The following is a 15,307-nucleotide window of genomic DNA, read 5'->3' as shown; positions in this document are numbered from 1 at the left end:
GTTTTCCCTGTCGATCGTAATAAATGTTGTTGTTTTTTTAATGGAAAAATGAATGAAAGTCACTATCTATCTATCTATCTATCTATCTATCTATCTATCTATCTATCTATCTATCTATCTATCTATCTATCTATCTATCTATCTATCTATCATCTGTGGACTGAAGCTTCACTAGGGAAAGTCTGCTTGGCAAATTTTTTCTCATTCTGCTGATTCTGGTTTCCAAGCATTCGGTCTAATATCTCCTTTTGCGTTTCACTGAAGACAGAAACTAAAACGGGTTTAGAACGAGTAAATAATTACAGAATTGTAATTTTATGTGAACTTTCCCTTTAAGACGCCGGTGCCTCTGCCCTCCCAGAGAAATACAGCAACTGAACTTGCTGCATGGCTGGCCTATCGATTATTTTATCATTAAAGACAACATCGCATATACAATTACACAAACAAATGTAGCTCTTTGAATTAAAAAAAAACGGATTTAAATAGCACCAAATCAAAATATATATGAAAAATAATCAAGAGGTCATAAAAAAATTTATTCATACCAATAGCTCCATATTCCGGCTGCTGATTTAAATGGTTTGCCGATTCCATGCGCTAAGACTGACTGACATACTCAACAAGAAAAACTGTAATAGCGTCACTGTTCAGCAGTTTGGACAATCACATGCAAACAATTTGACTCTGTGAAACACACTACAATAGGCTGGTGTATTCTCAAGAGCTTGCAGTGTGCAGCACATTTGGGCACCGGTGGAACTGTTATAAATAGTCAGGTCATTGTACTCTTAAGAACAGCGGTTTACTGTTTATTGTAGAAGACTATATGGAAACAGTAGGCCTAGTAGAAAAAAGTAGGAGCTACAACACTGGAGATAAACCACCATATCACCAGTTGAATAAATATGTAACAAAAAAGTACATTTAGTTTAGTTTTTTTGCTACGCCGTTAATTAATATTAAGGACCCATTGTTTCTTTTTTTTTTTTTTTTTTTTTTTTACAATTTACCATTTAGCACTGGCTTAATGCAGTTGATATAATTCAGGCATACTGCTCTTTTTCTAAGTTGAAGTACTCTGGGAATGAAAGAGAAAATGTAATTCGATAAAAAAATATCTAAATAGCCTACTCTTTTATTTTAATGATTCTTTTTTTTATCTGTTTGTTTATAGACATTGCCTCCTAGCGACAGTACAAGTCTAACACACTTTTAGGCGAAGGCTACTTAAAGGGATATTTCACCTGCGTTGTGTTTTTTTTTCAGTGGGGACTAGCAACTGAAGGAGAACTATCCCTTCGTCTTTCTAAATGGAGACATTCCTTAGCTTAGTTCTGGCTACAAATTTGTCCCCAAAATATGGTTAAGCTGGTATACACGGTTTTTTAATGTCTGCATGTAACTTGTGATATTTAACCAGTGGTAAACAGTCTTTTGAGCTAGACAGATAAACAATAAAGCAAACAAAGGTGATCTGAAGTAAACCTAATGAAGTTTGTCACGATGTACTGTATGTTCTTCGGGTAGATGAATGGTGCTAAACTGTTTTGAATCAGTTCAAAATTACTCAGTAGTTTATATATTTTATCTAATCATTCTTGTTGATACTTACTTTGCAGTAATTAAAAAGACTAGTGAAGGTCAAGATATACACGTCCAAAATATGATATCAGTAAATTAAAATTAAAAGCAACGTCCTTTTAACAAATGTTAAATTTTTCACATTTATACTACATTTTAATCCATTTTCTGTCAGTCATGTTTTGTAAGACACATTTTTGTTTTTAGGCTATAGACTCGGGTGCATCCTCCCTTGTATAAACCATTTTATTTATTTTTATTCCAAACCTTATTTAGTTAGTTCATTAATGTTCAGCATCTTCAAGTATGATTTTGTGCTATCAGTCCTATCAACATTAGTTAGAAAATGTGGCACAGCTGTCAAGAGACCAGTCAGAGCCAAAGAAAAACACCAAGACAAAGCCATTAGAGGTTTGAAATGGCATAGATGTTTCTAAACCTCTTTATCTAAGTAAACCAAAGAAGAAACACATCATGCATTACAGTATGTGAGCTGTTACCCAAAATAATTAAAACACTATCTAAAAAATATCAACAGAAAACTTGACAAGTCAAGTGGAGTTTCTGAGCTGAACCTGATAATGATTAATAAACCAAAAATCATTATACTAGTAAAAACTAGGATAATGCTTGGCTGAAATGTTGGTCTTCTTTTCACATTTTAGTTGAGTCTTTGCTGCAACCAAGTCCTCATGGTCTCTAGATTCCTGGAGAGCCACATAATGTTCTTCTCCACGTTTTCTGTGGCCACCTGTATGACACGCAGCTGAGATACCTGCTCTGTGATGGACTTGAAGAAATCCTCAACCTTAACACAAAAAGAACAGAAGCAATGCTGTAAATGCGCCATCAAATCAGATGATCATTCCCTCTAAACAACAAATGAACAACCCACCTCTTTCAACTCCTCTGTGGATGAGAACTGAGTCACAGTGCCAACAATTATCTCTCTGATTCCAAAGGATCCCAGTGGAAACCTTTGATAATGAGACATGTTATATTCATGATAATAAACATATCACAGCTAGTGTTATATTACACCTTTCTAACATAGCTGTCGATTGCACCTACTTTTCTACTAGTTCATCCCAATGTTTTTTCACAAAATCCCATGCTAGAAAATGACCCACTGGATTTCTGGCCACCAAATATATGAGACTGGGTAAATTTTGTGTTTTTATTAGAGTTCCATCCATTCCAAGCTGTAATAATCTACAGGAAAGATGGAGACATACAAGGCATTGCATAATGTTAACCTCATTATGATTTAAATTAGCATTCTTGTGTTCGAACTCCCAGATAATAAAGCCCGAAATCAAGCATTTCATTTATCATATTTAGAAATTCTGCATTTCATCTTCTATCTGTGTATTTTATATATTTATATATTTATATATATATTACAATAGGATTTTGTAAAGTTCTTGACATAAGTCTCTTATGCTCACAGAGGCTGCATTTTTAAATCAAAATACATTAAAACAGTCATATTGTGAAATATTTTTACAATTTGAAATATTATTACAATTTATTTCTGATTGCAAAGCTGTATTTTCAGCAGACATTTGATTACTCACGATTCTTCAGAAAGCATTTTTATATGCGTTGAGTTGCTCTAATATTTTAAATTGCTGCTCAAACATTTCTTATTATTATCAGTTGTGCTACTTATTTTTCTGATGATTTTTTTATAAAGTTCAAAAGGACAGGATTTTTGAACAGAACAGAACATTGTAACATTATAAATGTTTTATAAAAGTCTGTGTAAAGCAATATTAAGGGTGCTTTCACACCTGCCTCATTTAGTTCGGTTGAATCGTACCAGAGTTTGTTTCCCCGTTTGGTGCGGTTCGATTGGGCAGATGAGAAAGCAGCAATCGCACTCGGGTGCGCACCAAAAGCGGACCAAACAAGCGTACCGAGACCTGCTTGAAGAGGTGGTCTCGGTACGCTTTCAAACGAACTCTGGAGCGGTTCGTTTGTGGTGAGAATGTGATCCGACCTCGAACAGACCCAACTGCAAAAAGTACTGATCATTTTTGGACTAAACCAGCTGCCGTAGTAAGCTGCATTGTGCATTATTGGATGAGGAAGTGTTTGTTGACAGTTTGCACCTTAGCATGGCAGCTCGTGGACAAACTTGGAGTAGTGAGGAGGTGCGGAGCCTCATAGAAATTTGGTCAGATGACCATGAGCATGTCAGAGTTAAGAAGAATTAATGCACGCCTCTGCTTGAAGTTACGAGTGATTCCCGCTCGCCGTTTGCAGTGCATTAGAACGTTGTTTTCAAGCCGCATCCGTGCTTCATTATAGAAATGTATTTTTTGCATATTGTGGTGTAAACAAACAATGTAATAGATTATGGCCAGGTACAAAACCAGTCCGCGCAGTCGTCTCTCCATAGTTGTGTTGTCTCCGTGTTGTTTGCTGGCTTTTCCTTTTATGTTGGAATTTTCCCGCATGTAAATTCTGACCAATCGAAAAGCAGTTTAGGAAATACGTCATGGCCAATGAGTGATGTAGATGTTGTCATGTGACTGCATTTTGGTTCGTTTCAGCTGGTGCGGACCACAGCAATCAGTGTGGTGTGGAAAGGAACCAAAAAAGCTGAAAAATGCTACAATGTATAATTGTTTGCCCTTGGTTCGGACCAAATGAATCAAACTAGAGATGTGAAAGCACCCTAAATGTGTTCTGAGTTTGTCACACTACAGAAAAATGTGTTACTAACCACCAAGCCAAATTTGAATGATAAAAAAATGGCAAATAAATAAAATAAGTTATACAAACATTTAAATAACAAGCAGTCATTTCCTTGCCGCCCATGCTCGTTTAGAGAGGCTCAAAAACTGAGCGTTGCCGCCCATGCTCCCCCGCGCCGGGACCGGAGGCCGAAGCAATGATCTGGGCTGGGGACTTCCCAGCCTAAGCTGGATCTGAGGACTCGGTCAGGACTTCATAGGGTGGCCCCCATTGGGGTAGAGCTGCATACACCACATCATGTGGTTCCTGTCTCGCCTCAGTGCCGTCTGGAAATCGATCTGCCAAACCTGCCAGAGTTCCAAGGTGCAGCGACTTCCCGCGAGCATTGCTTTCAGCTTCTTCCGCCCTATAGCAGAGCTGAGAGACTCGCCACCCCTTCGGGGGGTCTGTTAAACAGTTAGCTTGGTAGCCTTAGGCTGGTCCTCCACTTCAGGGCACCGATGTCAGTCTCGAGAGAGTGATTCCCTTAGTAGATTATTTAGCAGTGTGGAAACTACTGCCAAACGTATCTCAATGGGTCCTGCACATGGTAGAAAAATGCTATCGCATTCAGTTCGGCTCTCCACTGCCAAGATTCAACAGGGTTATTCCGACGCTGGTCGGACCTGGCAGGCTCTGGTTATGGAAAAGGAAGGGAACACCCTTTTCAAGTCAATTCAATTCAATTCAAGTTTATTTGTATAGCGCTTTTTACGAAACAAATCATTACAAAACAACTTTACAGAAAATTACGTTTCTACAATATTTAGGGAAGGAGGCCATCGAGGTGGTCCCTCCTCAAGACAGGGAATCCAGGTTTTACAGACGGTTTGTCACGATAGATCTCAAAGACGCATACACCATGTCTCCATCCTTCCCCAACACAGGAAGTTTCTGAGGTTTGCTTTCGGGGGTGAAGCATACCAATATCGAATACTTCAATTCGGACTTGCATTCTCAACCCGCATGTTTACGAAGTGTGTGGATGCTGCTCTGGCTCTACTGCAACTGCTGGACATCCGCATACTAAACTATACAGATGATTGGTTGATTTTAGCTGAATCAGAACACATGACAGTTCGACACTGAGATGTCATTCTTGCCCATATGGGGGAGCTGGGTTTGAGACTAAATGCCAAGAAAAGTGTACTTTCTCCATTACAGAGGACCACTTATCTAGGCATAGTGTGGGATTCAACCACGATGCAGGCATGTCTGTCCCCTGCTCATATTGACTCGATCCTCACTCACTGTCTCGATTGTCACTCACTGTCAAGCAGTTTCAGAGATTGCTGGGTCTGATGGCAGCTGCGTCCAACGTGATACCTCTTGGCCTGCTTCTCCTCATTGTGCAGAGACTGCCAGATTGACCCAGCTTACTGCCCAATTGGTACAGTTCTGGAGTTTCTACAAGCCAGGTTCTCTGCAGGGTTGACCCACTCCACCTTAAAAGTTTATGCGGCGGCCATTGCAGCCTACCATGTCCCCCTCTGTGGCAAGTCAGAGGGCAGACACCCCCTAGTGACACGTTTCCTCCGCGGTGCGCTGAGGCTGAGGCCCCCAAGACAATCCCAAGTTCCCCCCTGGGACATGGTTGTGGTGTTAGAGGTTCTCTGTAAAGCTCCCTTCGAGCTGATTCAGGAGATATCAGATCATCATCTGACTATGAAGACAGCCTTCCTATTGGTGATTAGTTCTCTGAAGAGAGTTGGAGACCTTCAGTCGCTCTCAGTGGCCCCTACTTATCTTAACTTTGTGCCCGGCATGGCTAAAGCATTTCTACACCCTCAAGCGGGTTATGTTCCAAAGGTTCCCTCTGTCACACCACAACCGATAGTGCTGCAGGCCTTCTGCCCTCCTCCCTTCCAGGAGCCCGACCAGAAGAAGCTTAACTGTATGTGTCCAGTTTGAGTGCTGGACACATACGTCCACAGAACTGTGGAGAAGGACTGACCAACTGCTCATGTACCACGGTCCCCAAGAGGTGTCTCCCTGCAACTAAGCAGACCCTCAGCCGGTGGATAGTTGAGGCTATTAACCTGGCCTACGAGTCCTCTGACCTCCCCTTGCTGATGGGAGTCAAGGCTCACTCCACACGGGGTATGGTGGCCTCCAAGGCCTCCTGCCTTCTTAGCAGGTGCGCCGCGGGAAGGTTCACGCCGTCCATCTTTGTGAGGTTCTTTGGCCTCTTCTGTTCTCTTGCCTTAGCTGTGCTCTTCGGATACACGATAGGCCCTGCCAGGAAGTCTGGCGGTGTGGGCACCTCGTTCCCCATAGCGTTCGACGCAGCTTGAGTTCCTGAAGAGGAATGTCTCAGGTTACGTATGTAACCATGGTTCCTTGAGGGAACGAGATGCTGCATCTCAAAGCCATACTTCCGGCACCCCTGCCAGCGCTTGCTTCATTCCTTGAGGCTAACGCCGGCACTACTGCACATGATTTTAAGCTTCCTGGTCGATGACGTCACCCGCCTATGACGTCTTGCATTTCCATTGGGCTGATTAAACATATGACTCAGATCGGGGTCACGCAGAGGGAGTTCCCCATAGAGTTGGACGCAGTGTCTCATTCCCTCAAGGGAATAGATACGTAACCTGAGACGTTATTATAGTGTTAGGGGAGGGGCTATGATCAGTGTCTCCACTGGGTCATTAAAACATGATTTTAGCGCCACTCAAAAATCCTGAACACAAAAAATGAAATGAAAAACTGTTTAAAACCCCTTAGCATTCCTGTAAAATTTGCCTCAACGCATAAACTCCCCCAAAGTAAATGGCATGCTGTTCTTGAACCATATATGTATGGTTTCTTTTGAAAGGTGACACTCCTAAACAGAACAAATCTCAGTATCACTGTAAGTCTTACCAGTATTGAGTAATAGACTTTGAACACACTAAAAAGAGAAAAATATTCCGCTTACATTTTTCTCTAAAAATATGCCTGACTATGATGACTATAGCTGGGAGCTATAAAAACTGGAAAACACAATGGGATCACAGCATGAAGTCTGACAAAGACATTCGAATCACAAGAATTTTAGGTTTCCAAAGTAATGTGACATGTTTAGTTTAGTTTTTTTTTTTGAGTTGATGTATGTCACAAAGTTAACCCCCAAATACATGCAGTGTACAGCGGGCAGTATAGTGGAACACTAACAGGTTAACGGTTTAACTCCAAAATTAGTACTACATAGATCAGAATCTTTGTAACATGTTTTCAGCAATATATTTCTAACATTGTGTTCAGAAACAATTATTTGAATTGCCTTTACACAGACTTTAATGTCACCTTTGATCAGTTTAATGCCATGTTGCTGAATAAACAATTATTTATTTCAGAAACATCTTACTGATCCCAAACTGTTGTATAATTATACATACGGACTTTCACTGTGTTGCTAACGATGTACCTTGATAGTTTTTCAGAGTCCTTGCTGCTTGCTAAAGCTGAGAGAAATTTGCTTTTCTCTGTCTCACACATGGAGAGACCATACTTTTCCAGAAGGTAGGCCCAACCGCTGTCATCCTGAGCTCCAACCATGTAAACCGTCTCAGACACATCAGTGGGTAAGCTATATAGTTTATAAAGCACCAGAACAATTCAAAATGATGAAAATGTATATTGGAGGGTGTTATTGCAGAAATAAACACTGTGTTGCTTAGTCACCTGATTGTACCATTGGATTCCACCCAGCTATTATAGAGCTTCTTAGCCTTTTCCAAACAAGGTGGATAATCTAAATCACATGCAAGGGAAAGAACCTCTTCACGCAGTCTCCGGTCTGAGACCATCCCATCATCGCTCCATGACTGTTTGTCAATCACATCTCTGAAATACTGTAAAATGTAGGTCTGCAGGGGAAAAAAAACAGACATAAAGTGGCTACATGGATATATGAGATGAAATAGACCCAGACAAGAAAGCTCAGAAAATTCAAGACTCAATGGGGATGGGGTCTACAAGCAGCCTTAATGAAGCCTTACTGAAATGAAAGACTCTTTGACTGATTTTTCTGGAGGAATAAGGACAGTAAATTTGATTAGACTCCAGGAAATGTTTGTGTCATACCTTCAGATTATGAGTAATGTCTGCTATGTTTCTCTTCTCTATCAGCTTGTAGAATGATTGTAGATAGCCAAGCCCAGGAGAGGAACATTGTGGGTCTCAGACTTTAAGTAACCGATCAAATCTAAAGCTCTGTTTAGTGACAGTCGTCCTGCACTGTATAATACATAACAAAAAAGTAACATTACAAATGAGCTCATAGGATAATACGGTTATGCTCATTTTGCATGTTAATATAGAATTTCTTGTTTTCTGAGTGTGCTTAGATATGCTTTATGATCTCAGATGCATTCATGAGAGCTGAACATGAACTCACGTGACCAGCTGGAAGGCGTTATGAATGAGGCTGGCTCTGTCCTTAAAGCTCAGAGCAGTATGGTTTACTCTCAGCAGCTCTGTCAGGGCATTCCAGCCTTTCTCATCATAATGGATAATATAATATCCATTCATGTCACTGTTGAGTTTCACCCAGTCAACTTCCTCATCCAGCGTCAACACATCTGGGTTTGAGAGATTGGTATATGTACAGTAAAGTGTATAAACAGTACATGTGTTGGGGGAAACTGGGGCTAGTTGTCAGATGTCTTATGCCAGTTAATATTCCCAGGAGGAAAGATATATTTTTTTACACTATATTGGTTGGCAAGGTTGTTATTATTAAACACAAATAGAACAAGAGCTATTAGAAACAGTTTGATAAAATAAAATAAAAACAGTAGAAATGTTGCCTTGGCAACTACTAAAATTACTGGAAAACTAAAACTGAAAAATGAATGAATTAATTAATGTAGTAACCTAAATAGAAATATAATTTTTTTTTACAAAAGAGCATGTAAAAAAATTACTATATATATATATATATATATATATATATATATATATATTAGTAATGTTGTTATGTGCTTTTGTAAATTATATATATTTGTATATATACACAAACGCACACACAAAATTACTACTTAAAATTATAACTGAAATATAAAAATAAAAGTTAGATATTAATAAAATAATAGATATAAGAGAATATAAATAATAATAAAATAAAACTGCACTGTAGGTAAGTTGTCACAATGGGACCTGCCATAAAAAAAACTATTGGCTTTTCAGCTCAATGTAAACACTAAAACAATTATTATTAGTAGTAGTAGTATTTAATTATGAATAATCAAAAGATAAATGTAAGAGGTAACATTAAAAAAACATAAAAACCATTGTTTTGGAACATTTATATATATATATATATATATATATATATATATATAAAGTCTTGTCCTGAGAACATTTAACTCTGCATTGAAAACCAACACACTAAACTATTGGAGAAAACACATTTTTGTAATAAGACTTTAGAATTAAAACCTTATGAGATATAAACCTTGTGACAACTTCCTTGTGTGACAGCTATCCTTGGTTCCCTCTAAATACAGTGAATAAATGTGTGAATGTTTTTTTTGGTCAGATGTTACCTTTTTTTTTTGGTCAATATGTGCTTCTTCTCAAAGTCAGAGTGGCTTGTTTTATATGACAAAGGGATGTGCCACAGGTAGCTATGGAAAATATTATTATTTTTATTTCTGTTATGAAGAGTCTTATCAGTCATATTTTTACTTCCCTTAAAATCATAGTATAACTATAAAACATAAAAGACAGAATGAACTACAGAATCAAACAATGAACCCATGTGATTTTGTAGTGTGTTACCCTTCTTGAAGTGAATGCCATGAGGGATCATCAGGCAGGACCATCTTTAAGAAGCGCTCTTGCCCAATATACAGTTTCCTTTCTTTCCACTTCACTGTGATCAGCGGTATGCCCTTTTGTAGAGTCCATGTATACATCATTTCCTTCAGGTCTATATGCTCCCCAGCAAAATGATACTACAATGCAAAGAGTTGCACAAGGAGATATTCAGAATGTTAAGCATCTCCTTCAAAGTGCAAGAAAACATATTGAAAAATGTCGTTCATTATCCGTATTCTGTGTTTATAGAGTGCTGTGAACTATAAATAGCAAAAATCGAATATTTCATTCATGATGTGACATCTTTACCGCATTTTTAGTGGCTTGTGTCCTGCTGTAACAGTATTCTCCTGCTGTAAATTCCTCTTCTGAACATGTCTGCAAAGAGTAAAGTGAGCATGAGTTTTCATTTGATGTTGAATTATAAATGTATGACAGAAAAGGGCAGCAGATGAAGTGACATACTTTAGTAAGGCTATCCCACAGGTCTTCATTTCTGGCATTGCTGTAGCTGAACCTACGAAGGTACCGAATTATGCCACTCTGAAAGCCTTCATTTGTCAAGAAATTCCTCAGCATATGGAGAATACATGCTCCCTAAAGTATTCAGTAACAAATGAATGCGATTAAACAAAATAATTCAGAATGGTGAAAAAGTTTTAACATTGCTGACAAAGTGTTTTCCCACCTTGTCATATGACACTGTATCAAACATTTCCTCTATCTGAGTAGGGTTCTCAGCTAAACTGGAAATTGGCCTGGAAGAATTTAAAGAATCCCGTCCAACAGCTCCGAAACAGGTGTCCAGGAAGTGGTCCTCCTAACATGCAAAAGGAAGCATGTGAGACCCTATTCAAAACTAGTTTGTATATAGAAGTATTGGTGTGAGTATGGTATGTATGTATTTTTTAATATTAATGCAATTTTCAATTATTGCTTTATCGGCTCAATTCACTTTGGCCAGTTGCATCATCCTGATATCAGTTGCTGTTATTTATTGCAACACTGTACATCAGTACACTTGACTCATTATAACAAAATAAGCCCCTTCATGTGGGTCTTAATCACTCTTCAGGGTTTACGATAGTGAGTGCTTAACATCACACAACTTCCATTATAGAGATAGAGAGATCTTAAGCTTGAACATACCACTTTAAGCTCTGGATATACTGCCTCAAGTGAGACAAATTCCATATATCTGGCAAAGCCTTCATTCAACCATATGTCATTCCACCACTCCATCGTCACCAGGTTTCCAAACCACTGGGAAAAAACAAAACAAAAAAAAAATGCAGGAATGTGACTTTCAATATCAATAGAATTCAATAGCACTGTACGGCTGTAATTCATTGGTTTAACTTATTATACATGAGACTGAGAATTTGTTTTATAAAAACTTATGGGCCAGCTCATGTCCAATCACCATGGTAACCCAGAGCTTATCAGAGGCTGATGAGATGTCAGGGTCATACAGAAGAGACGTCTCCCTATAAGTAGTCAAGCCCCAGTTTTCCATAGCACCTGCCTGGAAATCTGGAATCGCTATCAGATCTGGAGCATATCATAAAATAAACAACAGTATAAAAATCCAAAGGCACATCCTATAACTTATGTATTGAAACACCAGAAGGAAAGGTAAGGAACATACAAGATGCACTCACCCAGTTTTGGCAGCGGATAAAGTATGTTGAAATATTGTTCATAAAACTCCAACAGCCTCAAAGCAGCCTCAAGAGCATAGTGCGTCTGATGCCATTTCTCTGGAACTGCATAAATAGAAATCTTTGGGAGAAAAAAAAAAAAAAAAAGCTCATTCAAGATGCATTTCTCATCCGAGAGCCTGTGATTTAAACTTCATAAAAGCAGAAGTTGTTGAGTTCATGTTTCTGCTTCATGCTGCTTAACCCTCTCTAAGCTCTAGCTACTTACATTAATTCCGGTTGCAGTCATCCCACTAACAGATCTGAAGTCACAGACGATGAAAGCCAACAGGTACGAGCTCATCTTCACACTCACTTCAAACTGGTCCTCAAACAGACCGTTGCCAATTTCCACAGTTTGTTCCTATAAAATAAATATTTTCAGCATTTTAAAATGACAGACCATGCTTTGTGTGTTTGATAAATAATTTTTCACAATTGTTTCATAGAAAAATATGTACCTATTATTATATTAACTATTAGTATTGATAATAATAATCATTTTCAAATAATTTAAATTTTACAAGTGGGTCTACATTTATACAGTGTATAAATATACAATTGTCAAAATTTAAAATGATTCCATTTTTTATATATTTGTTTAATATATTTTTAAAAATTGTTTACAAGTGGTTTAGTTTTCAAAGGTATAATTTATTATTATTAATTTGTAAAATAATAATTTATATTAACTTATTAATAATAAAAATAAAGTAAATTTGGTTTTACAAATAGGCCTTTACATTGATAAAAAAAAAAAAAAAAAAAGTCAGAATTTCAAAATGTTATCCCATTTTTGTTCGATGTTCCATGTATTTGTTATATATTTGATTCCAGTCAAAGTAAATTTGATTTACATTTAATAAAGTAGACATAAAGTGACCTTACTAATGGCATGTTGGACAAAGCTATATGTGACGGGCCCCTTCTTATTCTGACAGTGTAATTAGCTTTGAAAATGGGCTCATCGAAGCATGGCAATGCCATTCGGGCAGATGTAGGCTCAAAGTGGGTGGATGCCAGGAACCTTTAGGGCAAAAAAATTTAGATCGATTATTTAGAAATGATTTGAAATCTATTCTATGTTATGTTTTTGCATGTATGATTTATGTAATGTTAGATTTCTACAATTTTCACTATACCTTGTCTCTCCTGCTTTTGTCTTATACGTACTCTTATAAAATCCATAGAAGCCGTCACTTAATGGTGCACCAAATTCCAAATACAGAAAGTATTTTTCCCCAGAGGTCAGAATCTTTGGGGAGAAGATGGCGATCTGTTCATGTGAAGGATATTCCAGCACCGAGAGCACTTTGTCTGACAGATGGGCCTCGTACCCGTCCAGAACTGTGGCGGTGAAGATCCTGAGGTTCTTGCTGTGTAGCACCACCCAGTTTGTGTTGTTTTTAACATCAATTTCGATCTTCACAGATCCATTGAACCTCAGGGTGGTGAGATTGGGATGAATAAGAAGATGATAATGTACAGGCACTATGTAGTTTGGCAGGCGCACTTTACTCCAAGGAAAAGGAAGGCCATTTGTCGACAGGTTTTCACCAGAAGGACTATTGCTGTCAGAAGACTGGACACAAATCTGTGCCTCCAGAAAGAGCAGGATTACAAGCAAGAGATGCATAATGAAAGTTTTTGGTGTTTTGGTGTTGATGATTTTGATGGATCACTTTAGCATTTTAGAATGGTTAGAAATTGTCACTGTATCCTGTGAAGAGAAAGGCAAAGTTGACGCTCACATGGTATATAAATAATTGTAGTAATTGTTTCTTTGTTTTTACTGCACTTAATACCAATAAATCCTTCTTCATTTGTGGTGGCAAGTCATGTCCCTTTGCAACAGTTGAAATAAACTAGAAATACCAAATTGTTAAAAAAAAAATACTTTTTTTTATTTTAAGAAAAAAGGACTGTACCCCAACTTTATGTCTGTTGTGTTACATAAATGGAATATAAACTCTGACTTTCTCTGAATTCTGAGTCCACGTCTCGCTATTCTGACTTTTTTCTCTGAATTATGAGTTTTTATCATTTAGGAAAAGTTAACAGTGACTCTTCTTTCTTCTCAGAATTCTCAGTTTAGATGTCCAGTTCTGACTTGTTCTAAGAATTGCAAGAAAAAAGTCAAAATTCCATGCATGCATACTAAGTTTAGTCTTTCTAATTCATTTTCATACATTTCTGACAATAACATGTGTAGCACTTAATTAGAATCACTGGTTACACTGATTAATATTTCCAGAATTTCCTGTGATCTTGAAACTATCATGATGGCAGCCCTGGGCCCTATTTAAAAATTTTTTTTTTTATTTGTGCTAATCTTTATTTGTCTAACATTATTTGTCTTTATTTGTGCTAATTAGTTTGCACCATTGCTAATAGGCATAAGCACAAGTCTTTGACTAAAATTTTTAATCTAAAAGCCCATAAACTTTCATTTGACTAAATATAGTCTATTAAACAGATTTTAAATACATTATTTAAAAAAACTAATTCTGCCTCTCGTTTGCCATTCTTAACTGAAGAATCACCTACATTTCATCTTTACTTTGCATTCCACACTGTAGACATTCTAGCACACGAATGATCAAAATGCTAATTAAAATAAAAGACAACAAACTGGTTATCTTAAAATAACATGCATGGCAACACAGAGCAGTGCTGAGCGACCGTTCCCTGTAATGTGAGCCTGCTCACGTTAATACATTGACATCTGCTGTGATGCAGTACCAGCTCTCTAGCTCTATTCTGGCGTTTGTTTGTGTTACTGTGATGTGGTCTCTGTAAAGTAGGACAAGCATCTCCTAACAACATTATTGAAGAACACACTCTTTTTAACAGTTCAGTAATGTGTCTTTACCTGAAATTCAGCTGGATCATTGTGTCGGCTGCTTTCATTTTCTCTTTAATTTGTCCTGCCCACAGTTTCCTGGTTTGCAGAAGTGTCTGCTGAGCATGTGCTGCTGTCTGGCTGTGTCTCTGTATTCAAATGACAAACATTGGAGCTCGAGCCACCGGAGAGAGCAATGACCTACAACAACATGTCCAAACACTCAGCACATGTCCGAGTTTTAAACATGCCATGTGTCATGTACTGTAACAGAACAAAAACAATGAAGCTCTTTTATTATTATTAAATATTATTATCAGTTTATAGACAATAGTCTAGTTGTACTTACACTTGAGCTACCCTGGACATTCTGTTCTGGTCTTTCACGATATTCAGTGATTAATTAAATATCGGCAAGCCCTGCTATAATTTCAATAAAACAAGAATCATATTATAGGTAAAATACATATTGAATTCAACACAATAATGAGTGAATAATCTTAAAACAAACAAAGAAATGAAATTACCAGGAGCGCAGCCATCATTTCAAGAAGTGAGGGGGGCACCAATGTCAACAGAAATACGTTTTTAAAATTATTTATACATTTATTTATTTATTTATTTTCGCCTAATT

General features: G+C 37.7%; 1 protein-coding gene across 1 annotated transcript; it reads right to left on the bottom strand.

The window, feature by feature from the left end:
- Positions 1-1,989: 1,989 nt before the first annotated feature.
- LOC132138265 (endoplasmic reticulum aminopeptidase 2-like) lies at positions 1,990-14,833 on the bottom strand. Its single transcript, XM_059547661.1, is given in 20 exon segments — positions 1,990-2,392; positions 2,480-2,561; positions 2,656-2,796; positions 7,736-7,897; positions 7,993-8,177; positions 8,395-8,471; positions 8,474-8,547; positions 8,708-8,894; positions 9,862-9,938; positions 10,093-10,268; positions 10,441-10,509; positions 10,597-10,728; positions 10,820-10,951; positions 11,281-11,398; positions 11,532-11,682; positions 11,793-11,913; positions 12,061-12,195; positions 12,720-12,858; positions 12,974-13,551; positions 14,704-14,833. Coding segments are annotated over 19 exon segments (2,799 nt in total). The 5' UTR covers positions 13,468-13,551; positions 14,704-14,833; the 3' UTR covers positions 1,990-2,245.
- Between the last annotated feature and the right edge of the window lie 474 nt (positions 14,834-15,307).

Source organism: Carassius carassius, chromosome 4 (genome assembly GCF_963082965.1).
Source record: "Carassius carassius chromosome 4, fCarCar2.1, whole genome shotgun sequence".
NCBI lineage: Eukaryota > Metazoa > Chordata > Actinopteri > Cypriniformes > Cyprinidae > Carassius > Carassius carassius.
Note: the sequence above shows the minus strand (reverse complement) of the source record. Positions and strands in the feature narration are given on the sequence as shown.